The 26766-nt window shown below is 36.2% G+C and overlaps 4 protein-coding genes across 4 annotated transcripts; 1 reads left to right on the top strand and 3 right to left on the bottom strand.

Annotated features, from left to right (window-relative positions):
• The first annotated feature begins 315 nt into the window (after window positions 1–315).
• LOC147558027 (MIZU-KUSSEI-like protein (Protein of unknown function, DUF617)) lies at window positions 316–1653 on the top strand. Its single transcript, XM_086659586.1, has one exon. It carries the CDS (start codon window positions 463–465, stop codon window positions 1198–1200), a length of 738 nt encoding a protein of 245 aa, XP_086515712.1. The 5' UTR covers window positions 316–462; the 3' UTR covers window positions 1201–1653.
• Window positions 1654–2305: 652 nt separating this feature from the next.
• LOC147558026 (serine/threonine-protein phosphatase PP1 isozyme 2-like) lies at window positions 2306–5677 on the bottom strand. Its single transcript, XM_086659585.1, has 4 exons — window positions 5071–5677; window positions 3122–3681; window positions 2807–3024; window positions 2306–2638 (listed from the first exon to the last, which is right to left on the bottom strand). The coding sequence occupies exons 1-3, from the start codon at window positions 5267–5269 to the stop codon at window positions 2836–2838; spliced, it is 948 nt and encodes a 315-aa protein (XP_086515711.1). The 5' UTR covers window positions 5270–5677; the 3' UTR covers window positions 2306–2638; window positions 2807–2835.
• Window positions 5678–7977: 2300 nt separating this feature from the next.
• Window positions 7978–11494, bottom strand: LOC147558025 (uncharacterized). The gene is made up of 7 exons (XM_086659584.1): window positions 10758–11494; window positions 10380–10556; window positions 10145–10294; window positions 9110–9211; window positions 8959–9029; window positions 8785–8852; window positions 7978–8432 (listed from the first exon to the last, which is right to left on the bottom strand). The coding sequence occupies exons 1-7, from the start codon at window positions 10998–11000 to the stop codon at window positions 8203–8205; spliced, it is 1041 nt and encodes a 346-aa protein (XP_086515710.1). The 5' UTR covers window positions 11001–11494; the 3' UTR covers window positions 7978–8202.
• Window positions 11495–21264: 9770 nt separating this feature from the next.
• LOC147558024 (protein NRT1/ PTR FAMILY 5.6-like) lies at window positions 21265–26216 on the bottom strand. The gene is made up of 4 exons (XM_086659583.1): window positions 25612–26216; window positions 24685–24902; window positions 22590–23140; window positions 21265–22393 (listed from the first exon to the last, which is right to left on the bottom strand). Exons 1-4 carry the CDS (start codon window positions 25790–25792, stop codon window positions 21496–21498), a joined length of 1848 nt encoding a protein of 615 aa, XP_086515709.1. The 5' UTR covers window positions 25793–26216; the 3' UTR covers window positions 21265–21495.
• Between the last annotated feature and the right edge of the window lie 550 nt (window positions 26217–26766).

Raw genomic sequence — 26766 nt, 5'->3', positions numbered from 1 at the left:
TAAAATTAATTAAAAATGAAAGGGATAAATAGTAATTTTGCCAATGTAGAGTTAAGTTTGTTTTGTGAAAACACCCAATTTTTGGAGGGAAATTTAGGGTTTGAAGTTTGGAGATGGTGCAAGGAAGGTCAATGCATTTTATAGTTGGTCATTTTGGTCTCTTGTTCTTTTGTTGGCTGGTCAAAACTGTTTCATTATTCAGGTGAGTTTCTTTTTTCCAGACCAAACTGATAACTTTCAGTCTAGGCCATCATCCATTGTTGCTCTCCTCTGTACCCACATTATAAATAAACCCCTAGCCCCTCTAAACTCTCTCTCTCTACCCAAAATCATTACAACTCCATAATTAACCCCACTTCTCTCTCTCTCTCTCTCAATTCATTCTCTTGTACTTCTCCAACCAAAATCTATCTGTCTCTTTTCTTTCTCTCTAGTTTTCATTTTTCATTCGTCAAGAAAACCATGAGTAAAGTCGACTTTCTCCGTCGGTATCTCCTCCCTTGCTTCTATCCCACCACCACCACCACCACTATCCCCACCACCACAATCACCACCAAAAAACGTCTAAGCACCTCGCTTAGAGACGATATTCCAGATACCCAAGATTTATATCAAGAAGAAGAAGAAGAAGACACAAGAACTGAAGAAATCATGAATAATTATTACCCAAATAACCCACCAAGATCATCAAGAACAATGGTTATCGGTACATTTTTCGGTCATCGTCGTGGTCAAGTTTATTTCTGTATTCAACACGACCGACTCAACTCGAAACCATCTCTTCTTCTTCAACTTTCCTTACCCATTTCTCTTCTTGTTAAAGAAATGAACTGTGGACTCGTTCGAATCGCTCTTGAATGCAAGAATCGGTCTGATTTGAGTTCTTGTCCTCTGTATTCCATACCGATTTGGAGTTTGTGTATTAATGGTCGTAAAGTTGGGTATGCTTCAAAGAGAAGAGCAACTGATAAAGACCGTCTAATCTTGAAAACAATGAAATCAATGACTGTGGGTGCTGGTGTAATTCCACCTGAGTTAACTCCGAGTCAAGGGGAGAATGAAGGAGGAGAGCTAATTTATATGAGGGCAAATTATGAACGAGTCATTGGAAGTGTTGACTCCGAGTCATTTCATCTTATTAACCCTGATGGATTTCCAGGTCATGAACTCAGTATATTCTTTTTAAGGAATCGGTGTTAATGGGAAGAAGGCATTTTGGGTAGATTTTGTAATTTTGAATGTTCATTCTTTTATTACTCTTTCTCTCTGATCATGGGTTGGTATATCTACTACTAGATGATGATTCTGTTTGGTGGGGTTCCCTACAAATTGTTTACTGATTTTTTTGTTGGTTGGTATCTGAAAAAGTTTGCATTTTGAAGCATATTTTAGAGAGAGAGAGAAAGAAAGATGGGGTTGGACTGTTGGTGGTGTTGGCCTTGAAGGAAGAAAAATACAAGATATAATCTTTACTACATTTTCTTTGTTTTTTTTTTCTTTTCCTTTTTTGTGCTTATGAATTTGTTCAAAATTTAAACTTGTAGTTTGTTAATCAGAATGGTTTACTTCTCTTTTAGGGTTCATTATTTGTTCTTTGGTTGATGTGGTAGAATGGAATTTGCAAAAGAAAGTAAACAAGAAAAAGTTCTCTCTCTCTCTCTCTCTCTCTCTCTAATCTTTTGTTGTTCTAATTCTTTTTTTTTTGGAAAGAGATTGTTTAATTGTAGATACTTGATTGAATTCATTCAATGGTGGTGGGTCATATCTAATTCTGCTAGGTTCTTGGTGTTATGTTTGGTTACTAGGTAGACAAAAATGTCAGAGAGGAACAGAGAGGGGACATCTTAACTGGATTGCATCTTCATGTGTTTAATATTTTCAAGTGGAAACACTAACCCTTGAGGCAACTACTTGTTACAATATCATACTCCCTCATCCCTAATCAGGATATACCCTTTGTTTTTCAATTTACTTGCAGCAATCAGAGAGGTAAAAAACTTGGAACAGTATAACTCACTTTGGTTGGATTTGTCTCAGGCTCAGAGTTAACGGCAGAAACAGCATCTCTCACAAATATTGAATCCCAAATTTTCCTTTTTAGTATAGGAAACCAGCAGAATCGAATCAGTGGATTAAATCAACATACTTCAGCTTCTTTACACCACAACACATCCATCTAAACTAGGGTATAAAACAGCAAAAGCCGTACTTCATTATCTTTCAGAAAGTCTCAGACACCCAATTTCATGCCAAGTGAGGCATACCCCCCCTCTACGAAATAATTAACGGATTATATAATACGATGTCGATGCTAAATCTATATTAAGTTTGAAGAGATATCTGTACAATGAAATCATAATTTCTTCAAGGAAAGAACATAAACATGACCAAAGAAACGAAGAAAAGTGGCGAGGCATTTGCCTCTGCAGTTCACACACCACAGTTTTAACTGCAAACACAATTGCAGGGACTTGGAACTCCTCTCCCCTCTAATAATATTTTTCCATAGAATTAAACTAATAAAGATACCAAGATGGTCTAATCCAATCGAATGAGGCAAGCTTACCAAATATAAACATTGTTCTTGTTTAAAGATAATTGGGAGAGCTTGAACTTCGTTTGAGAGATTTCTCCACATCTACAACAAGAGAGAGAATACCAATTTTCAACAAAATGTCCCACAAACTTATAAATGGGGAGTATAATGTCATCGAGTAAATCGAGTAAGAATACCTATTTTCAACAAAAAAAGAAGAAGAGTAAGAATACCAAGATAACAGGATATAAGTGATACTCCGGAACTGACCTCATCAATACCATTAGATACTGGAGTCATCAAATTTTGTTTGACATCATGAACTTCAATTTCTTCTCTGCTGGTTTAAGAATTTGGAATGAGCACATTAAGTTTTCATCAACACTCATCATTGCACCAGCATTATCAAATTCACCACAGTAGTTGGGGGCCGAAAATATTGTTACAAGTTGTCTTTCAGCAAAGAATTCATACCCGTCTTCGACAACCTAGAATAAGAGAAAATCATGTAAAAAGAAAGCACAAGTGACATATAACAAACCAATACCTGAAACACAGCAAAGTCCAAGTATGATAACAGATAACCTGATGGGCACGACATATAAGGTCTAGATCTTGCTTCATTAAGAACTCTGCCACGGCATCAGGGCCAAAGGTGAATGAAACTCCTCTGTCGTTCATTCCCCACCCCTTAGTATCTTTACCCGGATCTGACCAAAGCAAATCACAAAGCAAACCAGTGTCTGGAACATCTATCGGACGGGTTATGTTCCTGATCTGATCCAAGTGTGTCAATTCGGGGGAAAGGCCACCATGCATGCACAAAATCTTATCGTCTATGAGAGCTGCCACTGGAAGGCAATTGAAACAATCCGTAAAGGTCTTCCAGAGTCTCACGTTAAACCGCCGCTTACATTCATCATAAAATCCGTATATCCGATTAATAGAAGCACATTCATGGTTTCCTCTTAAGAGAAAAAAGTTCTCTGGGTACTTGATTTTATAGGCAAGAAGAAGGCATATTGTTTCCAAGCTTTGCTTACCACGATCCACATAATCCCCTAAAAACAAATAATTGGCTTGGGGAGGTAGACCCCCGTATTCAAAAAGTCTCAATAAATCACCATATTGCCCATGGATATCACCTGTCGGAGAAGCAAAAAACACACAACATTGAAAATCCTCCTCAAGTCCCGTTATTTGAACAAGAAGAGCAAATAATTGTAGATTTCATTCAAATTTATAATTTAAGCCGCATTTCAAGAAAGAGACAAGCCAATGACTACTAATACCTAATTGCTACCCAGTAAGTAAACTATAGTAGTATAGTTAGTCTTAGATCAATGGGTCACGAAAGAATTATTGCTTGGATGCTATAAGATGTCTCTGAGTCAGACTTCAAAGTAGCAGTACTAGAATAAGTCAGACAGCGTTCAAGTCAGGTAGTGATATCATGCTAAGTTTTCTGACTTGGAGATGCTTAGGTGGTAAACTAACATAACACATACACACCAATTACGGCATTTACCATAGCATATGTGAAATACAAGACACCAAGCAAATGAAAACAAATACCAAAATTTCCGACATACTCAAGTGAAATATAGTTTGACCTAGCTCACTGGATTTATGAAAAACTTAATTCCCAGATATTTAAGGTGTCTCAAATGTCAATGTAACAGTTCAAGAATAAGTCAGACAACGCCCAAGTCACAGAGTGTTATCAGGCTAAAGATTTCAACATAGAGAGATACTTAAGTTGTAAACTAACATAATACCAATTACACCAATTGCCACAGAATATGTGGAATACAACAAAACTGAACATGACTCGTCTCATACATCCAAGCTAAGAAGTGTTCCCAAAACCAGTGTGTGAACCTTCGGACACATACACTAAGAATCCAATTCATGAAGTCTGAAACTCATAAGAAGAGGATATTGGTTTACAATCTTTCATCTTGAAGCGTTTGAAAGAGTTTCTTAATGTAGTCTAAGAGAGACGATACCATTCTTAAACCCAACCCAGTGAAAGAAACACCACCTTTCTTCACTCAGAATGACCAAATCCATACACAAAATGAAATAGGCTTAGGTTTTCATCGGAGGCGAATCAAAGTATCTCCTTTCTCTTTTTATTTTTGTAATCATCTTTTCTTTCCCGAAGTCTGGCACCGAGGAGATAGATAGAAAATCATAAGAAAACAATTCAAGTGTTTAATCTAGAGAACTTCAAGTATAGTGATTACTTGATAGTTCAAACTTTTTTAGAAAACAAATTGAAAGTTAGGTCATCTTCATTATAAAATATAATACATATTTCAAGTTGGATACTCAAACAGCAAGGATCAAACAGATATCAAATAAGAACATAAGAATAAAAAATATTAATTAATCATCATCAAGTGCAGTTAACTTCATGAAGACACAATCAACCAAAGAAGAAAAATTCAAACCCTAAAAACCATCATTAGTAAAAATGATTGAACATCTAAAAACCACATAATCAGCTAAAATAATGAAAAAAAATATACCGCAGATCTTAATCGGAGCTTGAAGTTCTAGTAAATTTGGTTGTTGAAGGAAGACTTCTTTAGAAGCAACACAAAGTAATCGGATCTCAGATTCCGAGAGCTGAACTTGTTTTCCTGGTTTAGCCGATCGAACCTCCAAAAGTCGATTTATGATATCGTCTAAGACACCAGGTTCAATACTCTGTCCCTGCGAGGCCATCTCTCTCTCTCTTTCTCTTTCTCTCTCTTCGCTCTGGTTATACAGCGAAGGAGAAAACTTCAGTCCAGAGGGGGTAGAGAGAGAAAAGAGAAACCCTAGAAAGGAAAAGGAAGAAGCCCTCGGAACCTCCAACAAAAAAGAAGTCTTTCTTTCTCTCTGATTACTCTTCAACGTTTTTTTATGACATTTAGTTAATTATTTTATCAATTTCTTTTTAGGATTCTCCTTTACGGTATTTTCTTTTTTTGTTTAAATCTCTTTTAAATATAATATTTTTGTGTTGAAAACTTTAAATAGATTATAACAAATAGAAAAATAAGATATTAAAATCAAAGAAAATAATATAAGAGAGAAACATAAACGAGTAAAATAACCAGTCCTAGGCAGCAGTAATACCTATGGATAGGTATCATGACAAATGAATGAAATATCTATATAATAAAACAGAAGGGAAAACGGTGACTAGGACAAAATTTAAAATATAGTAAAGTTACCTATTTAAAAAATAATAATCCTTTTCTTCTTAGAAATAAAAATTCTAATTTAAGAAAAAGAGAAACAAAATAAATTTCACGGGTTAAAAAAAGAAATTAAAATCTCTTCTTGTTTATATAATAAAGGATATTGTCTAGAAGCCCTTCTCAAAATTTAAAATATAATAAAGTTACCTATTTAAAAAATAATAATCCTTTTCTTTTTAGAAATAAAAATTCTAATTTAAGAAAAAGAGAAACAAAATAAATTTCACGGGTTAAAAAAAGAAATTAAAATCTCTCTCTCAATAAAATAATAACTAATTTAAGAGAAAATAAACAAAAAAATAATAACTAATAAAAATCTCTCTCTCAATAAAATATAACAATAAATTTCGTAACATTTGATTGGTACGAGTGTCTGTGTCCTAGGACACGAGATATACCCTAGTCTATATAATAAAATAGAAGGGAAAACGATGACGGAGACAAACATCCTTATTTAATTATGCATATTATTTAGAAATCTTTCAATATTTACAAAGTGATCCAATTCATTTTAATTTAGAAGCTTTTCACGTTATTTCAGTAAGATAGTTTGGATTTTACACTTCGGTTCACAACTATATCGGGTTACGGTTAAGTCCCTCCGCCAAAACTGGTTGTCAAAATCTTTCAAGTAATTTACACTTAGGTCCACAACTATCCCGTGTTTACGGTTAAGTCCCTACGCTAATATTAACGAGAAACCCTTAATTTATGCGATCCACAACTATACCGTATTTATGGTTAAGTCCCTGAAAAAAACTGATCTGCACCATTGATCCTCTCAATTAATAATTTGAGTTTGAACCAACTCGTTGGTTTCTCCCGGCATTTTTTTTTCTCCTACTAAAAAAAATGATTTGCCATATCGGCAAACCACTTGTATCAATACAAAAAAGTTTATATTTGGGTTATATAAATAATACACAAAATAATAACTAATAAAAATCTCTCTCTCTTAATAAAATTTATCATTAAATTTCGTAACATTTGATTGATATAAGTATCCGTGCCCTAGACCCTGGTCTATATAATAAAACAGAAGGGAAAACGATGACGGGGACAAACATCATTTTTTTAATAAAAGATATTGTCTAGAAGCCCTTATCAAAGTTTAAAATATAGTAACCTATTTGAAGAAAAAAATAACAGTATCTTTAGAAAAAATAATTAATTTAAGCAAAAAGGAAACAAAAAGTATTTCAAAGGTTAAAAAAAGAAATTAAAGTCTATCTCTCTCAATAAAAAATAACTAATTTAAGAAAAAAGAAATAAAGGAAAATAATACAAAAAAATCTAAGACATCTAGAATATAGCAGTATGGAAAATCGGGTGACATGTTTGGAGAGAGCGTCTAGGACAATACAGGGTGATTCTAGAAGCACTGGGTTAAAATTTCGTCACACTTGATTGATGCAACTCTCCGTGCCCTGGGTCACGGGATATACTCTAGAAACAACCTTGAAGACCAATAAAAAGAATGTAAGTATAAATACAAATGTAAATATATTTCATTATTTAAAAGGAATATTTCAATATTTTTAACCTTGAAGACCAATAAAAAGAGATTTTCATTTATATTGAGAGATTAGTATATATGGAAATGGAGATATAGAAGTATAATAGGCACCTTTCGACCAAAAAAAAAAGAAAAAAAGTAAAATAGGCACTTAAATACTTCCCTAATTGATTTCATATTTGGTATGTAGATTAAGACATTTCGACTGAAAAACAGAGAACTGTCATCTACTCTATCTTAGATAAATAAAACAACTCTCATAAAAAAAAAAAAGACAAATAAAACAAATCGACTATTATGAGACAGATAAATCAGATCATCCATTTTTTTTATGAGTTCCATGAAATCAAATCCGAGTAAATTTCTTAAAAACTGTAATTTAGAAACAACCAAAGTTTGTTATAGTAATTTAATGTGTAATGAGAGTAAAAAAAGAGAAGTAGTTGCAAAAACTGAGTTCTTTTATTTAAGTTACAATTTTTTTTCATCTTCCACATATAGAATTTTTGAAATAAGTTCTGCGCAATTTATATTTTTCTTCTGCAAAGACATTAGCCAAGAGGTATCTCTCTGGTCCGTAGGACACGGAAGCAGTAGAAACCTGTTAGCGATAAAAGTGATCAGTAAAGTTTGATAGTTCTCGGGGAACTACAAAATAACAATGAAAAGGCTGGTAAAACTTGGTTTATGGTTCAATTATATAATCACTGTCAAATCTCTATGTACATGGATCTCGGAGCAATACAAAACTTCATCCCAAAAGTATAATCTTGAGACTCTTCAAAAATAAATCTTTTTCGACTTGACCTAACTAACTATATTATCTTAAACGAATACAATCATTTCTCAGTAAAGATTACAGGCCTGATACCCAAAACTAATGTCATAGAAGGGATCTAAAGATCTGCGAGAAGCATTTTTATTATCTCGTAAGTCATGAAGGTGATGCCTACACCTGGAACAACCTTATAATATTCTGGCAGTATTCCTCTGTATAAACCACTCAGACCTTCCGTTCTCATTATATGCCCGAATGTCCCAAAGACACCCGTCTTATAGACAGGGGCTCTTCCTCCAGCGCCTTCTAACTGCATCCTCCGCCTCACCAGATCAATTGGGAATGTTGCTGCAATCATCATAAGATCAAAATATCAGACCATAAGTCTCGCTAGATGTCATCCTACTAAAGGGTTGTCGATATAAACTTCTATTAATTTGTTCTTTCTAGGAACATGAGATAAATGTTGGTTATTTGGTCACTAGGTTGAAAGCATCCAAATTCACCACCCTGCCAACTAAAGCAGACTAGAAAAAGACGGTACTATCATGTGAACGGCGAATGGGGGAAAATACACGGAAAATGGAAGCTTGCAGGAAAAGCTGTAAAAGACCCAACCTGCCCGAAAAGGTGCAAGCAACTAAGAACACCAATAAGCCTAAAGGCTTTCACTTCCACAGAATGGAGACTTGAGCCTTACCTGTTGATGATGCTATGCCAGAAAGACTACCACAAGCTAGGCTGACCCCTATAGTAGAATCTTCTGGCCTGATGTCAAAATACTAGAGAATTAGAATACATCATAGACATAAGCAGAAGATAATAAGATAGATTTGGTATATTAAACGCCTTTAATTCAATCCAATTATATCACCTCCTTGTCTGCCATGAAGACCTCAAGGTTTCATACACAGCAAAACTGATCGCCAGACTAGGTCCAACACCCTGCAGCAAACAAATAGAACCAAGTAAAGACCAAAAACAAAATTGTTGATGAAGGAGCCAAAATATGAGGAGAAGCCTACCAACATAGTTGCTCCAAGACCTTTGTATATCCCAAAAATGCCCTCGTCTCTGCAAATGGTGTAAAGTGTATGCGAAATACCTCGATAGTAAATTACATTTGTCTGCATATTTTTTTGAAAAAAAATTATATGTCAGAGGGAAAATCCGAACAAACTGCACAAACTGATGGAGTAACTTTGACGAGTCAATGAATTAGTCGAATGAGGTGCTAAGTACTTGATACAGACATAAAATGATGTACTGGCTATATTGCGGATGAGAAAACGCAATAACCTACCCCATACAAGAAACGAAAACAAATCCAATATTACAGTATTACTATTGAGGAGAGGAGAGAGAGCTCAACCACTCACCGACCTCTCACGGTCAAACCATGGTTCCAGCTATGATAAGCTGTTCGTAGATCTATAACTTAAACCAGAATTAGGTTAACCAACAATTTTCAATTACTGACACTTATAACAAAGTAGACCTCAATATTCTTCTGTACTATAGAATTATAGTTCCTCCAAATTACGAACCAAGAACACAACAAATAATAAGGAAGGAGGGTACCTTTTTTTAGAATATACACTCCTCTTTAACGGCTAAGATCACACCTCCCAAATTTATCTAAGGGGTTGAGATTATACCTTCTAAACTTATCCTCAAACCCTCTTCAATGCTAAGATTACACCTCCCAAATTTATCTTAAAGGGTTGAGATTATACCTTCCAAACTTATCCTCAAACCCTCTTAAATGGCTACGATTACAAATTCCGAACTCATCTCCGAAGATTGAAATTACGCATTTGATAGAACTGTCCGAGCCCGGCAGTCACGGGTTATACCATCGTTATATTACACACTACAACCTAAGTTATACTTCTAGACTTATATAAAGACTGTACCAGAGGTGGAGGAGCGAACCCTAGGGTAAGCATGAAAAACAGATACTTCGATACTCTCAAATTAAAATGACAGTACAGACTACAGAATCTGAATTCAATAATAATTTTTTACAAAATTACCAAACTACTAGTTGTTACGGTTACCTGAGCAGCAAGCCGTGTTCTAACAAGATCTAATGGATATGTGATGGATGCCGCAGTTATCCCCGACAGAGCACCACCCACAAGCCTTGAGAAAATATCAGCACTCACATTTCTTCTGTGACTTTCTAGGCCCGGAAGAGATTGTAATATCTGTAATAATAATATCTAGTAAGTAAAAATCTAAAATAAGAGAAAATCTTAACAGACGAATTCCTGGAAGAATTTTTGTACCGACATTCTTGTAACGTTCATAAGCATAGAAGCTTATAGAAGAATAAGGTAAACGATGAGCAATCGTAACCAAATTCCCTTTCCAGAAAGCTCTATATCCTTCTTGATGTATAATACGTGAAGCCTCATTCCATATACAAGGTTTACTTAATGTTGCAACATCAGAATGCATACCTTGAACCTGAAAAATGAAGATTAAATCAAAACCCTAGTTCTATTATAACTAGTTCACGCAAAATCAAACATTTTACTTGATTCAGTAAGGATTAATTACAAGTTCAAATTGGAGTTCATTTCTATCTCACAAGTTTTGTTTATAATCAAACATTTGATCAAGTAAGAATTCACAAGAAGAGATTCTTGAGAGAGAAAGGGAATAGACCTGAAAGAGGATAGTGAGGCGAGCAAGCGGAGCCGTACAAGTTTTACTAACAGCACCAGCAAGGCCACCGGCGAGCAGATGAGGTACAGTTCCGATCTGTGTATGTTGTTGTTGTTGTTGTAGCGGTTGTTGGCGTTGAGCTAACTTTCTCGCTCCTCCATCAACACAACCAGTGTGAAGATTTCTTTGACATCCTCCACTTTCAACCACAACACCAACTCGAGGAGGAGCTTTCACTTGCATTTTTTTATTTCTTTTTCCGTCTTCCTCTTCAGAAATCAAATATAAACCCTAAAAGCAATTAGAGAACCTCACAAGCAAGCTGGCTTCTTCCTAACTACTCCATAGAAACCCTAGAATCCAAAAGTAGCTTTTGCAAATGAGTAAACTTTGTCCGTTCTTCTTCTTCTTCTTGTACTCGGCGTGATTCGTACGAAAGAGAAGACAAGAATCAGAAAAGAATAGATCTTTATTTGGGGGTTTTGTTCTTGATGATTAATTTGTTTACGGGTTTTGAGTAGTAGCAACCTAAATACTAACAATTAGATGGTGAAGTTGAAACCGACGTTGATGCCTTGAATTGGTGGTATATTCCTTGATTTGGTACAGGAATTGGTATATTCCTTTGGGCCTAAGTAACCTCCTTGAGTTTATGATTTCATAATTCTAATGCTACTGACTTATGGTGTTTCTATACAATCTAACCCTTCCATCATTTTGTTTCAACCAGCACGGTACTCATGGGTTTCTATTTTTTTTTTTTTTTTTTTTTTTGTTAAAGGGAATAGATTAACATAAAAGAGTCTATTACAGTAAGCTAAAAAGAAAAATACAAATACAGTAAGTAAAGTAGTACAACAAAATATCAGAACTGAAGAGGTGCACTGTATAACTTCGGTTTGTAGAGCAGTCTTCATTCTGTGGCTTGCAACGCTGGCAGCTCTTCTTGAGTAAGATGCAATATTTAGTCTTGATAGTCCGTCTGGTAGCTATAATGATGAATCTCGTATCTAACCTCTTGTAACACTTAAGATGGATTAAACATTCACCCAAAATTTCCGAAAGAAACAAGGGTGTCTGCAAGATAGAATCATAGGATGATTCCGGGGTATCCCGCCAGTATTCTCCATATACAGAGACCATATCCGATCGAATTCTACAATGTAGAAATAGTTCAGACACCTGGGAAATGGGATCGCCGTCATAGCCCGAGTATGAATACCCTGCTAATTCGACAAAGAATCGCAATAAAATTGCGAAAAGGGGTGGAAGTGAACATGTTACAGAGATTGGAATCAGAATTAAATCTATAATATTACCAAAGACACATGTACTCAACAAAAAGTGAGCTGGAAGATAAGAAACCTCAACTGCAAGACGAAGATGGCGATTAAAATAGAAAGTTGAGTACAAACCGGGATCGAAGGAAAAGTATAGATAAATGCTTATAATTACTGGTCCGATAGAATTGAAAGTTAAATATATTTGATCCACATATACAGAAGTAGTCGACAAAAGATATGGAAGATAAGCAACAAAAACTTCATGGCGAAGATGGAAAGTTATATTCGGAGTATAGTGACGTCCGGGGTCGAATGGAAATTTGAGATGGATTCTATTTGTTACTCGACTGATCCAGAGGCCAAAGTGGCCAGCTACTGTGCGTTTAATGTTCCTAAATTGATTATCGTTAAATATGAACGAAACTAACATGGAGACCCGATCAAAACAATCGCAAGTAGAACGACAAGGTGAAAACGCTATATAACGAAGATTCAAGGTGTGAACGAAATATGCATAGAGGTTCAACATGACTGGACGACCAACAAAATTGAAATCAGAAACTAGGATGTTCTGCGGAATGATGAGAGCTATACGAAAATTAATCAGGATGAAATTCAGGAGCTTACGGATCAAGATGCCCAGAGAAATCCAAAGGAGTAAAATAAGGACTAATAAACCCATAAACTCCAACTAATATAGTAAGTATTAGCCGAATAAAATAAGGACTAATAAACCCATAAACTCCAACTAATATAGTAAGTATTAGCCGAAGGTTCAAAGATGACTTCCCTGATAGATGATTCCGACGGTTTGAGGGTTTCCTTTCGTGATGACTATCTCTGTTATCAGTTGAAAATATTGGTTGCTTGCAGGTGATTGCTTCGGTTGTTGTCAAGTGGAGTTTCTCTTATTCCCCTCCTAGATATCTTCTTAATACGATATTCTTCTTTGACCACCAAACTCTGCCCACTAACTCGATGAAACTCCATCACTGTCTATCGGCAGTTTCATGATAGTGGTGAAGCCTCCGAGAAGTAGTTTCTTCAAGCTTCATGTAATCCCAGAAAGACCTAGATCTAGGGTTTGTTGAGAGGTTACCAATTAATTACTACTATGTCATGAATGTGATAATAGGGTTGTGTTTTATGGGTGGAGAACCCGGATCTATCATCTAGAGAGGGACAGATTAGTTGGGGTTAGTGATTTGTTTGAGTTGTTTATGTTTTTGTAGGATAATTGGAAGCTTATCCTCACTGCATGTGTGATTTAGGGATGGATTGAGGGCCTGATTGATCTGTGTATGTGATTTGAGGGTGGGTGAGAAGCTTTTTCTACCTGATTATGAGATGTAGGGGTGGATTGAATGCCTTACTAGGGTTGGAGATTGAAAGGAGGAGGAAAAAACCCAAATTTGGGTGACGTCACAGAGTCTCTCTCTCTCCCGGTACTCATGGGTTTCTAGTTCGAGAAATGTTATTTGTATCGAAAGTGGGGGCGAGGAGAAATGCTATTTGGCTTGAAAATGAGAACCGACACTTTGTTGAAAAATGTTATTTGATCTGAATATTGGGGTTGATAGGCTATGGAGAAATGCAATTTGGCCCGAAAATAAGGGTTGAGTTGTAGCGCCACCAAATAGCTTCTTTTATAGCTCAGTTGTCTAACAAACCGGGGGTCGAAGGTCTTTTATTGGCAAGAAAATGGGTGGGACACCCAAAACAGAAAAAAATTCTAGATCTGTTGAGAGAGAGAGTGGAGAGAAGAGAAGACAAATACTTTTTTTTTTTAGAGAGAGGATTTTTTTTACGTTTGAAGGTCGCCGGCCGGAAAAGTTGTCGGTCGGCGACCTTCGCCGGTGAAGACGATGAGGTGGCGAGAAGATGAGGTGGCAGAAAGAGGTGATGAGATGGAGGATAGACAAATGATGACTGGTTAGCGGTGTTAGAGCGGAAACTCAAAAAGAGGGCCATCTGGGTATTTTTGACAAAGTAAGGGGCTAGGCAAGCTGGTCACAAAGTTGAGGGCTATTTGGGAAATAACCCAAAAATTATGTTTCGGGATTCCTATAAAATTTTATCCAAATCAAGTTCAAACATTTTAAATTCATGTGCAAAATTTTATACAGATTGCAAACACTTCATAACGCACTATGAAGCTTCATAACACATGTTCAAGTTTCATATTACAAAACGTAATTATCAAAAGTCATATAGAATATGAATGCAAACAGAAACTTCATAAACATTACGAAGCTCTATACCACTTTACGAAGCTTTTCGAAAATTGACTTAAGATCAGGGTATCACCAGTATCGGGTTAGAGAGGACGATATTTCTAAGACTGCATTTGTGACACGATACAGTTTTCATGGATTTGATGAATCAGATGTTCCAGAATTTCTTAGATAAGTTTGTCACGTATTTATAGATGATATCTTTATTTACTCCAGAACTAAGGATGATCATGAGGATCACTTACGACTGGTATGAGAGAGGCTGATGGAACATCAGTTATATGTCAAGTTCGAGAAGTTTGAATTTTGGCAAGAAGAAGTAAAATTCTTGGGTCATGTTATTTGTAAGGTTGGGATATCGGTTAACCCTTCTAAGGTCGAAGTAGTGCTTAATTGGAAGCAACCCACATCAACGACAAAGATTCACAGTTTTTTGGGTCTTGGTGGATATCATACACGGTTTATCAAGAGGTTCTCGAGTATTGCGGGGCCTTTTATGAACCTAATTAAAAAGAAGTTCATTTTCAAGGGTTTGGAGAGTGTGATAAGGTGTTTTAAGTACTCAAGACAAGGTTGATTATTGCACCAGTTTTGATCATTCCCGAGAGTGGTGCTCGGTTAATGATCAACACTAATGCATCCATTCAGACGTGGGTTGTATTCTAATGCAGATTGATTGGGTGGTGTATGCTTTGAGGCAGTTGAGACCGCATGAACGGAATTATCCAACTCACAACTTAGAGTTGACAACTATAGTGTTTACTTTGAAGATTTAGAGGCATTATTTGTACGGTGAAAACTTCGATCGCTTTACTGACCATAAGAGCCTTATATATTTATTTTCTCAGAAGGAGTTGAACATGCGCCAACGCCGATGGTTGGAGTTGATAAAAGACTATGACTTCATGTTGCGCTACCACCAGGGTAAGGCCAATGTGGTAGTTGATGCACTAAGCCGACAACTGAGTGGTATCATAGCAACATTGATGAAAAATCAGTAAAAGATGTTAGAAGATGTGGCAAAATATGATATCGATGTTGTTCAGTCAAGAGTTGACTCCTTATTTCTAGGTAGTATGGTTGTTCGACCGTCTTTATTGAGTCGCGTAGTGAATGCAAAAATTGATGATGAGTGGTGCCAAAAACAAATTTCCTTAATGTAAAAGACGTGCACTGAGTTTCTATACAATGCAAGACAACAGATTCAGATATCGGGGGAAATTATTTGTACTGGCAAATCCAGTGTTGAGACGAGATATACTAGATGAGGCACACCGAAGCAAGTACACTGGTCACCTTGGTGGTAACAAGATGTGCAAAGACTTGAAAAGTCTGTATTGGTCGTCAGCTATGAAGAGAGATGTTTCCGAATATGTGAGGAAGTGTAATGTGTGTCAGTTGATGAAAGCAGAAAATCGACATCTGTTGGGACTCTTAGAATTGTTGCCTATTCCGGAGTGGAAATTGGAGAATATATTGATGGAAGTTATCACAGGTTTACCCCGTTCGAGTCGAGCCTTTGGCGCCATTTGAAGGATATATCCGTTCGGTCTGAAGGAGATGTCCTTCTGAAAGAGTGTCCTTCGACCAAGGTAACAATGCGATCAATTTGTCAGCAAGGATAACGATGAACTAATCATGAAGATCATCCAGTCCAGTCCAATTAGGGGTCGTAATGCTTTGCTAGAAGCCGCTTACGATCGTTGGATCCTACAACGGGTTACACATAAGAGGGGTAGTTTGATCGGAGAGATTTGACTAGTGAGAGCTAGGCTAAACATGGATGGGATCCAACTAAATAAGCTAAAAGGTTCGAATTGAGATTCGGAACAAAGATATAATAAACCGGGCTAAAAAGAGAAGCCCAGAAGAAGGCTTATGATGGTCGGCCATGGCATGGTCGACCAACATAAGTGGGCTGACCAAGCCAAGCCCATAGAGGGCTGGTGTGGCCGACCACATAAAGGGATAAACCCTAATTAAGATTTGATCTTAATAGGGAATCACAGTTAGATGAGACTCTAACTAATGCTTATCTTTTCTGAGGGACTTTTAGGAATCCTTATTTGAGTAAGACTCTACTAAGGTATTGCCTATATAAGGACCAACTTAGAGTTCAGAAAAGGTGTGGAATTTTCTCAAAAGAAAATCACTCTCTTCAGATAACTATTGGAGAGAGAGGGTTTTAGAGAAAAGTTCTCATTCTATCAATCTATCTAGTCCAGAAGAAAGGTTCTTCTCAACCTTCCATTAAGTTCTAGCAGATATTAAGAAAGGCAGATCAAGTTAACCTACTCGGTGTCTCAAGTAAAGGAGCGACAATTGGAGCGCTTGATCTTCACATGCGATTGGAAAGGTTCGAGGAAAAAATTGCGTTTAAGGTTAATTTTTCCCGATTCTAGTTCTTATTAGTTCTTGCATATGATCCTGGATAACTAGTGTTAAACATTAGATGTTTGAGATTCCACTTGCAACATTAGTTAGTGTATTAGATACATACAAAATCCTACACCATTTAGGTGATAGTTAATAGGCTGACTAAGTCGACTCACTTCCTACTAGTGACAACGTCGCATAGTTAAGATCGATTGACACAACTTTATACAAAGAAGGTAGTTAGTTGCATGGAGCTCCTGAAGGAGATGTCCTTCGACCAAAGATGCAACGCGAACAATTTGTCGGATAGGATAATTGATGAAGAAGATCATCAAGTCCGAACGATTTAGGGATCGTAGTGTTTAGCTAGAAACCAACTACGATCGTTGGATTACGGGGTAATTCGCGGCTAGCTTCTTTCGGATTCTACGTTGGGTCACACCAAAGAGTGTCTACTTGATCAGAAGATATGACTAGAGGGATGAGACATATATATACGGATTATATCCAGAAATATGTCCAAAAGGCTTAAAGAAAGTCAAGGCAAAGATAGTACGAATACCCGAATAAAGGAATATTTGGGTTGGGGGCGTAAAAAGCATTTTAAGGGCCCATTAGTGGGCCATCCATGCCTTGGTCGGCTAGATCTACCCTATAGGGTTAGTATTGGCCGACCATAATAGTTGTGTGAGGAAAATAAAAACTAGTTTCTATTTTCTTTCTATTTTCTGAAAATTCTAAACCTCCTTCTATTGGTCTTTTAGAAAACCTAATTAGGGTTGGACTCTAACTTTGGGATTCTATATAAGACTCTCATTAGAAGAGATTTAGGTGTGGAAAATTCTCAAAGAAATTTCTTATTCCATAACATCAAGTAGAGTAAGAAAGAGAGAATATTTCCCAATTATCTATCTAGTCTAAAGAAGAAGGTGTTCTTCGTCTAACCACCATTAAAGTTCTAGTTAACTTAAAGGTGGGAGATCAAGGTGATTACTCGGGTGTCTCAAGTAGAGGAGCTACAATTGGAGCTTTTGGTCTTCTTATTCAACCAGAATATTTCGAGGAAAATAACGATTAAGGTTACAATCTCTATTTACTTAGTTCTTATTTAGCTTATGCATGAGATCCTAGGGATATTAGTGTTAGACATTAGATGTCTGAGACTCCGCTTAGAAAACTAGGAGACACCATAACCCAATAGCTTCAGTGTCCATCATTCAGATAGAGATAAATCCTTTACTTCTCGATTTTGGAAGAGTTTCCAGACCTCGATAGAAACATCTTTACACTTAGTACAACTCTTCCCCCTTAGACCGATTGGCAGACAAAAATAGTAAATCGAGGACTTGAGGATATGTTACGATACTTAATTCTAGATCTTGGTGGTAGTTGGCAGATCACTTGCCTTCGGTGGAGTTTGCATATAATAATAGTTACCAATCTAGTATTGACATGTCACCTTTCGTGACATTATGCGGGAAACCTTGTCAATCACCATTGTGTTGGGCAGAGGCAGAAGATGCTAAACTAGAGGGACCAGAGGTGACTCAGGATACTTCTGAGAAGATTGCGTTGGTTCGGTGTAGGCTCCAAGCAACTCAAAGCCATCAGGAGAGTATGCTGACAAACGACGAAATGATTTGGAGTTTACTGTTGGAGATGAGGCCTTATTGAAGGTGCCACCTACGAAACGTGTTTTATATTTCGGGAAGAAAGGAAAGTTGACTTCCAAATATATTGAACTTTTCACGATAGTCAGAAAGTGGGCAAAGTAGTCTATTGTCTTGACTTGCCTGCAAGTTTGGTAGGACTGCACAATGTATTCCACGTTTTAATACTTCGAAAACACGTGAGAGATGAAGATCAACACCCAGTGATCGACTATCATGATATGGAGCTCCAACCAAATGCGTCATTGAAGATGAACTAGTTCTATCATTGATAGTTGAAAACATGTTTTTCGCAGAAAGACTATTTTCATATTAAGATTTAGTAACATCATCACAATGATAAGAATCTTACTTAGAAGTGTGAGGATGATATGCAACTTCATTATTCCCATCTTTTCCTCTCGTCTGCTTTTAGGAGGAGATGTTGTAGTTGCCCCCAACTTTAAGTGGGGAGGAAATAAAATTCCTTTTATGACCCTAAGATTTCCCCCAACTTTTCTTTTCTATTCTCACCTAGCAGCAACAACACCATCTATAGAGAGTTTGGGAGTGTTTTAGAGAGAGAAAAAGCTAAGGAGAAGAGGAAGATCGAGTGATTAGATAGTATTCATAAATGCGAAACTTCACATAATTCAATTTAAAGTTAGGGTTTATAACATAGATAGCTGATAGGTTACATTTGATTAAACACTTTAGAGAATCAGGAAGTATGATCACTTTGTATCGTATTTAAATGCTTATTTATTGTAGAAAATAGTCAACTTAACTACCCAAACTTTGATGATAGTTGTTATACATTACATTCATAAGGACTCATATTTACATGATATTTAGAAAATTGAACAACTATATAAATTTCTAATAATGATGTAAATCACTCATCTAGCACGGATGTGTGTATGACTCTCATAACTAGAACTCTCTTACTAGTTGACATGATTAGTGTATAAATATGCTTGATTGGGTGATTAAAATTAAGCGATAACGTAGAGATAATCCGATAATATTTTGGTTACCTGATACATGATCAATTGCCAATTTTATGTTAATAAATCTACTATATGTTATTGTTGAGCGTGAAAGCTATATTTTATGAAGTGATGTGGTGATGATGTGGCAAGTTGGTGGGAAATTGATAAGTTTGATGGTTGGTTCGACCCTATCTAACGATTGTTTGTTGCGATGACCGACGAGTTCACTTGTGTTTGCTTGTTAAAATATTACTTTTTCATACCTTTTTTGCCAATATATATATATATATATATATACTTGAGTCGTAGTTAACCTTTAGAGGTGTTAGAATTTTATTTATTTCATTAGGTAGTTATTTCGAGTTTTCATCTCCTAGATAGTTATTTCATTTATTTATTTTTGTCTGACCTACGTACGTGTCGATGATTTAGAGATATCGGTTTAATTTTGAAGACTTAATAAAGTTTAGGTAATTTATTGTTACTTATCAACTTTATATTTGATGTTATTTATCTTTTTTGATGATTACATCGATTGTGTTTACTGTTCAGCGGATAGATGCTTTAAGTGTAGATTTTCATGGTGTCCAACATGAAAATTGGGACTTGGGGCATTACAAAATGGTTCCAGAATTCTAGGTTCATAAATCTTAAGAGTCGTATCTAGGGCTTAAAACAGTGAGAGACGATAGAGGTACTTTAGTTATTTTCTTGGGTTTTGTGTGATGGTTGATTTAGCACTCTTTTCCTTTTCTGCTGTTCGCTAGATTCATAGACGGAGAATGAGCTACTGGTAAGGGACGTTGTAGTACTCGTATCTGATGTCTATGTGCAGGAAGGGGGCAAGTCGAATAACCTCTTTTGAGGAAAGGGGATGGGTCGACCTCTTCTCGTTTCCGTCCCATTAATAATTTGGGCGGGACGGGATCGGTCGCCACGATAATAAATCAGGTAGAATTGTAATTTCCAAATCCAGTACGTTTATGAATTGGGTTTCCCCAAACCTGCCCCATTTTTTAACCGAATTAACTGACTATGTATTTACTTGAGAATATAACTAAATACTTAATTGTTATATATAGTTACACAAGTAACTAAAGATTTAGTAAATAAATATATGCAACTAATCATGTAAGAAGACTAATTCTAATTTAATTGTGACCATCTTGAATTTTATTGTATATTACGTATACATGTTGTAAAGCAATCCCACATCGGTGGTGAGACAGCGTGTGGTGCTTCTCTTAAGAGGTTAAACACCCTTCTCTAGTGAGGCCTTTTAAAACCGCGGGGTTCAAAAGTGCGGAAGCGGACAGTGTCACTATCAGCTCAAAAGGTTGGTCTGCATCATCCTATGACATGTTATCAGCACGATTCACTCTACTATGATGTGGTCTTGGGAGGGTGTGTTGTTAAGCAATCCCACATCGGTGGTGAGACAGAGTGTGGAGCAGTGTGGTGCTCCTCTTAAGAGGTTAAATACCCTTCCCTTACTAGGTTAAATACCCTTCCCTAGTAAGGTTTTTAAAACCGTGAGGCTTAGAAGTGCCAAAACAAACAGTATTACTAGCAGCTCAAAAGGGGTGGTCCGCATCATCCTATAACAATATATAAATTATTTATATATTGTTATTCAGGGCGGGGCAGGTTTTTACTAGCAAATCTTAGTTTCGTCTCATACCCTATCTGATTTTTGTGCATCTCATTTCCGTCCTAAAATCCGATTTACAAAACCTGTCTCACTGGGGGTGAGGCAGAGTCGTAACACTGCGGGCTTATGTAAATCAATTGGTAAAATATGTTTGAACAAAATTAGTTGGAAATGAAAAAGCCTTGGAGATAATAGTCCTAGAAAATGAAATCACATAACCAAATATACAAAGTCTAAGACTCATCTCTCTTAGTTTGCATTATTCTAAACAGTATGTCCTCTTACCCAAATGCTCTTAAAATAGTAAAGCATGCCAAAGCAATTCTAAAATCTGAAAAATTACATATATTTTAGTCAAACTCATATCTTACAAAAGCTTCCAATCACTCATCATAATTCTAATCATTCATCACAATTCAAATCTTAGTTATAATACTTAGAATAGCATCAACACATAACAAATTACAGATATCACAGAGAAGTTTTGCAAGTTAACCAACAATCCATTTTCAGCTTCTTCCCTTCTAACTAAAGTAAGAGAGAGAGAGATGCTTCAAGCAATTATCTCCAACCCTTCTCTTTCATAAGAATCATCAGCAACAACAGCCACTCTTCTCTGCACATTTTTGTAAGAATACCTTCTTGCAAGGAACATATAAACACACAAATTCACACCATTTATGGCTGCCAACAACCAATAAAACTTATCCAATCTACTATGATTCAAATCCTTGCCAAACCAACTATTCCTTCCACGGGTACTCGTCAAACGATCGATAATCGTTATCAAGAAACTACTAAGGAAATTTGAAGCACCAATTACACTTAAATAAAATGCTATACCCAAACTTCTCATATTATCAGGAACTTGATCATAGAAATACTCTTGCAAGCCTACCAATGTAAACCCATCTCCTATACCAATTATCAAGAACTGTGGTGCTAACCAGAAGACACTCATGGAGGCTGGACCTCCATGAACTAGGTCTTGCTCTGCAACAATATTTAGTCTTTTTTTCTCTACTAATGCAGCTGTTATCATTGTCAAGACAGAGAAAAACATTCCGATTCCAATCCTTTGAAGAATGTTAATACCTCTCTCATTTCCTGTGGTTCTTCTTAGAATGGGTACTAGGACTCTATCATATACAACTACTGATATTATCATTCCAAAAGCGGCAATCGAGTAAATAGAAGCGGGTGGGAACTCAAACTTATTACCGACCTTTCGATTCATGATAGCTCCTTGTTTGATGAAGAATGTTGATGCCTGAGCTACACATAATCCAAATGCTAAAGTACTTAACCATATAGGAACCAAGTTGAGTACAAGTTTTACCTCCTCAACCCTAGTTACTGTGGCTAGTCTCCATGGACTTACTTCTTTCTTGTTTGACGATCCAATTTCTTGATCTTCTTCTTCTTCTAAGATTGCAGCTTTGTCAAGAAAGCTGTAAATCCAAGTGCATTAAGATCGATTTCAGAGACCTAATTATACCTAAGTTGAGTACAAGTTTTATCCGACTACCCATTAGCCGACCACAATAGCTGACGTGGCGTGTACACATCAGCTTCTACGTCATGCGGTCAGATATTGTGGTTTGGATAAACTCAGTAACAATAAAGCAAGTAAATGTTAAGACGTACCTTAGAGTACTTGTGTGGCAAAGTAGTCTTGTTCTTCTACTATTTTGTGACTTGGATACCTCAAATAAGAGACTTGGGTTTGAAGGATGGGGTAGTTTTCTCTTAGTTATAGCTGCAACAAGTACTTGAAGCATGGGAGTTAACGGGCTTCCTTCGGGTACCCGATATCGGTAAAATTGCTTACCCATAAGGAAAACTGCAACGGACATAGCCATAACACAAGTAAGAACTATATCTGCAACAGCCCAACTCACTTCATCTTGCACGTAAACAATCAAAGTTACGCCAAGAACGAGCCCACAACAAAGCGCAGAATTCCACCAATTGAAGTATGACATTTTTTTCTTTCTCTCTTTGGTGTGATCATCGTCGAATTGATCAGCTCCAAAGCTTTCTAGACAGGGTTTATGACCTCCAGTACCCAAAGAGATTAAGTAGAGAGCAAGGAAGAAGATTACTTCATGGAGGTTCTTATTTTTATGACATTCATTTATGTCATCACAAGGTTTCAAACTTGGAATCACCTCTGACATTGTCAAGAGACCCAAACCCTGTTAGCATAACATCACAAATAACTTGTTTATCTTACACTTGCTTTTGAACTCTAATTTTTTTTGTTGCGAAGTATCTAGCATTAATGAAGAATAGTAGTATTATAATAAAATTGGGAAAGCTACGTAGGAACAACTTTAAAAATTCTAGTACAATTATTTCTGTGTGCCCATTTTGCTAGTGTATCTACTGGTGAGATGTTGAGTCTAGGTATGTAAGAGAACCTGATACTGCTGAAATGCGGAATAAGATTCCTGATCTTCCTAATATGACCCAATGATTGTCATTGGATTGCTTTCTTTGTGTCGCTGAGATGATTGATTAAGTGCCGAATTGAACCTTTGTTCAAAGAATTACATGAAAAACCATAAAGAAAATGTCAATATAGTAAATAGGGTTCAATAGGGTTCTTATTTTGCTCTTGATCCCTATTCACTACAATGATATTTTCTTTATGCCTTTTAGATCTTCATGTAATTCTTTGAACAAAGGTTCTATTTGGCTCCAATCTTTTGTCCAACCATAGGCCCAAAGCTTATTTTCAAATCTGGACACGGCACATCCTTACTTGGCCATGCTTAGGCAAGAACGTCTGACCAAATAACACTGTAATTCTTTGAGTGAACTAGAGGTTATTGTACAAGTAGTCCTCCTACCAAAAAATGACCATTTTACCCCTTAAAATTTGCGGCTTCTTTCACTTTTTTCCTTTTCTTTTTTCTGTACTTCTTTCGAAAATGTTAGATAACCCGACATTTTCAACCCACTAAGTTCACCAGTACAGCTGGACCACAAAATGAACGGCCCAGATTTTATTTAAATTTTCATTTTCTATTTTCAATTGTCATACAACTATACTTGTCCACTTGGTGGGTTGAAATGTTGCCAGTAGAAGCGGCCAAGGCCGGCCAAACCCCGAAGCAGTAAAGGCGGCCGCTTTTGCCTCAACGTAACGAAAGGCTTCATATTTAATATTTTAGATTTTTATGTCAAACTTTCAAATAATAATTATATTCAAAATAAGTTTCCAACTTGATTTGAATTGCATTTCAGTGGTTAAGGGTTTAAATCCTCCTAAACACTATTAGAAATTTTATTTACTGTATTTTTTCCAACATGTGTTATATAGGATTCTAATTTCTAATGGCAAAAAAAAAAAAAAAAAAAAAAAGAATTCTAATTTCTACTTTCGATTGGGGGCTTGGGGCCTCCTACATATTGGGGCGGTGAATAGTGAGTTGTCTAGCATTTCCCTACTTCTCTACAATCAATAGCTCACCTACCCACAATTTGTAACTATGGGACGGGCCTACCGAATCCTATTAAAATTTGGTGGGATTTAATATTTTGTTGTTGGAAGTGGAGGTCTTTTTACTGGTTGAAAGTGGGATTTAGCAAGAAGTACAAATAATTTTGAATTCCTTTTTTTTTTCCTACCTTGAGATATGGTAGGTCATAACACAAAAAGAATGTGTGAAATTATAAATAATGAACAAAATATAAAATAAAAAAATTAGGGGAGGGGATAAATCGTGTTATATACCATGAGATAGACGAATGAAGAGATAAGAATCATCCAGAAACGCCCAAAGTAAGCGTCGGCGAGAAATGCACCGACCAAAGGCATCAAAGTAGTCATTCCTGACCAATAATTAACACTTTTTGCAGCTGTTTTCAAATCTTGATGTATCACTTTTGTAAGGTATATTATGAGATTGGTTGCTATTCCAAAATAACTCAACCTCTCACTGAACTCTATTGCTGTTTCAAAATAGTATTTAACTTAATTAGCAATCACTCCTTTTATTCTTCACCTTATTTCATATAATTAATGTATTTAAGGTAAAAAAAGAAATCAAAATAGTGCTTTTAAAGTATTTCTAGCACCAAATAATAAGAGAAGGGAAGTTCAAAAGCGTCCCCGGGAAAGTGTTAAAAGCGACTCATTTCTTCACATGCTCCTCCTAAACTTTGCTTCGGGAGAGGCACCTCTAACACTTACTAAGAGCCCTTTAACACTTCCCATGACATAGTGACTCCGTATTGTAGTAATTTTAAAAGACGACCGTAGATTCAACAGAAATCACTTGTTTTTTCTATAAACCCAATCATTCGATCCATATACGTTATGATAAAAATAAATGGGTATCTGTCATTTTTGAAACCTTGCTCATTTCTAGAAATTCAAGTTCATTAAAAATAAAGTCTTTGAATAAGCTAATATAAAAAATTAAAGTTGGTACGTGTTTTAAAATAAAAACAAAAATATGTATACGGTCCGACTGTAACGGGAGCATAAAGTTCTAATTGGACTACGAATGCGAAAGATATATTATTAGCAAGTAAGATTTGTTCCATATCGCGAGACAAAATGGTAATTGACATTTCACCCCTTTTCTAGCAATTAAGAACTTATTATCAAAGAAACTTCTAATAAAACTAAAAAATAAAGAATATTTTGAGAACTAACCAATAACAAAGAGGGCAGCTTTCCATGCACCAGTGGATGATCTGAGAGGGACTTTCCCTTTATGATCCAAAGATGAATCATAAACCCACTTCTCTTCATCAACCTCATGATTCTCATCTTTTGTTTGATCATTAATATCATGATAACCATCATTTTCTAGCAAGTTTGATTTCCTCTCCATCTCAATCACACCCAAGTTATTAAAAGAAACAAAACAATGAATTAGTAAAGGTACTGAAAATGGAAAGATATGTTTTTTTTAGAGTAAGAAAGAAGAAGAGAGTTGTATTCTCTATATATAGATAGAAAGCCCCATGGTTGGTCTGATCCTCCTGTGGTGGTAGTGGTGCTATTAAATTAATGGGTTACTTCAGACCTAAACAAGACCCTTGAAAGAGAATAAATCTTTCACTCTCTCTTTGTATAGTATTCATTCATTTGCACTAGGAATCTACAAGTCGTTTTCAAGATGTATAAGGGAATATATGCATCTTTTTGCCTCACTAGTATAAAATGTGTAGAGTCAAAAAGGTGGCATACAACTTATCTTCCCATCTTGGACCAGATTGTATGGGTGGGTATCAATGAAATATAGAAGATGTTCTGGGTTATCTGTATAAAGTTGGTGAATATATGCAACAACATGACTACATAAAAGTCCACCACCTTTGGTGCAAGTGATGGAGACACCTCTTAAGCCCATGAGGTCGTGGGATCGCTTCTCGGTGAAAGCAGTTTGCTATCAAGATTTATCCCATGTAATTTAGCAATATATATAGTAAATAATATAATATATTTGTCGGACTTTAGACCTCTTTCATGTTGTTGGGCTTTAGGTCTCTTTCATTATCGTTTAAATTAGGCAGTTATCGTGCCCATCACCTCTTCATGATGTATCAATGCCTTGTAACGACTAACGCAGATCGTAGTCGATTTCTAAAAAAAAACATGACTACATAAACCGCCCATCTAGACTTCCAATGGAACCGCCCAAGAGAGAAACCCGTGTTTCTCTCTCCTCTCACATGGAAAGAGGAACAATGTATTGTTTCTCTCTTGGGCGGTTCAAATAGGCGATTTGAGTACAGTTTTTGTATATGCAAACTGATCAATGCCTGAAAGGAGCAAAAATAAAAAGTCAAATCATGTGACACT

Source organism: Eschscholzia californica, unplaced genomic scaffold (genome assembly GCF_041429995.1).
Source record: "Eschscholzia californica isolate CP2 unplaced genomic scaffold, dmEscCali1.0.p SCAF_2, whole genome shotgun sequence".
NCBI classification, from domain to species: domain Eukaryota; kingdom Viridiplantae; phylum Streptophyta; class Magnoliopsida; order Ranunculales; family Papaveraceae; genus Eschscholzia; species Eschscholzia californica.
This window is presented reverse-complemented; position numbering and strand designations above follow the sequence as displayed.

Coding starts and splice junctions, on each gene's coding strand:
- LOC147558024 (XM_086659583.1), bottom strand. CDS start 25,792: ATGGAGAGGAAATCAAACTTGCTAGAAAATGATGGTTATCATGATATT. Junction 24,903..25,611: donor AGCTGCCCTCTTTGTTATTG/GTTAGTTCTCAA, acceptor ATTTTGAAACAG/CAATAGAGTTCAGTGAGAGG. Junction 23,141..24,684: donor CTTCATTCGTCTATCTCATG/GTATATAACACG, acceptor TTATGCTAACAG/GGTTTGGGTCTCTTGACAAT.
- LOC147558027 (XM_086659586.1), top strand. CDS start 463: ATGAGTAAAGTCGACTTTCTCCGTCGGTATCTCCTCCCTTGCTTCTAT.
- LOC147558026 (XM_086659585.1), bottom strand. CDS start 5,269: ATGGCCTCGCAGGGACAGAGTATTGAACCTGGTGTCTTAGACGATATC. Junction 3,682..5,070: donor AGCTCCGATTAAGATCTGCG/GTATATTTTTTT, acceptor CTTCTCCGACAG/GTGATATCCATGGGCAATAT. Junction 3,025..3,121: donor TTATATGTCGTGCCCATCAG/GTTATCTGTTAT, acceptor CTCTTATTCTAG/GTTGTCGAAGACGGGTATGA.
- LOC147558025 (XM_086659584.1), bottom strand. CDS start 11,000: ATGCAAGTGAAAGCTCCTCCTCGAGTTGGTGTTGTGGTTGAAAGTGGA. Junction 10,557..10,757: donor GCCTCACTATCCTCTTTCAG/GTCTATTCCCTT, acceptor TTCATTTTTCAG/GTTCAAGGTATGCATTCTGA. Junction 9,212..10,144: donor GAACACGGCTTGCTGCTCAG/GTAACCGTAACA, acceptor AAAAATATGCAG/ACAAATGTAATTTACTATCG.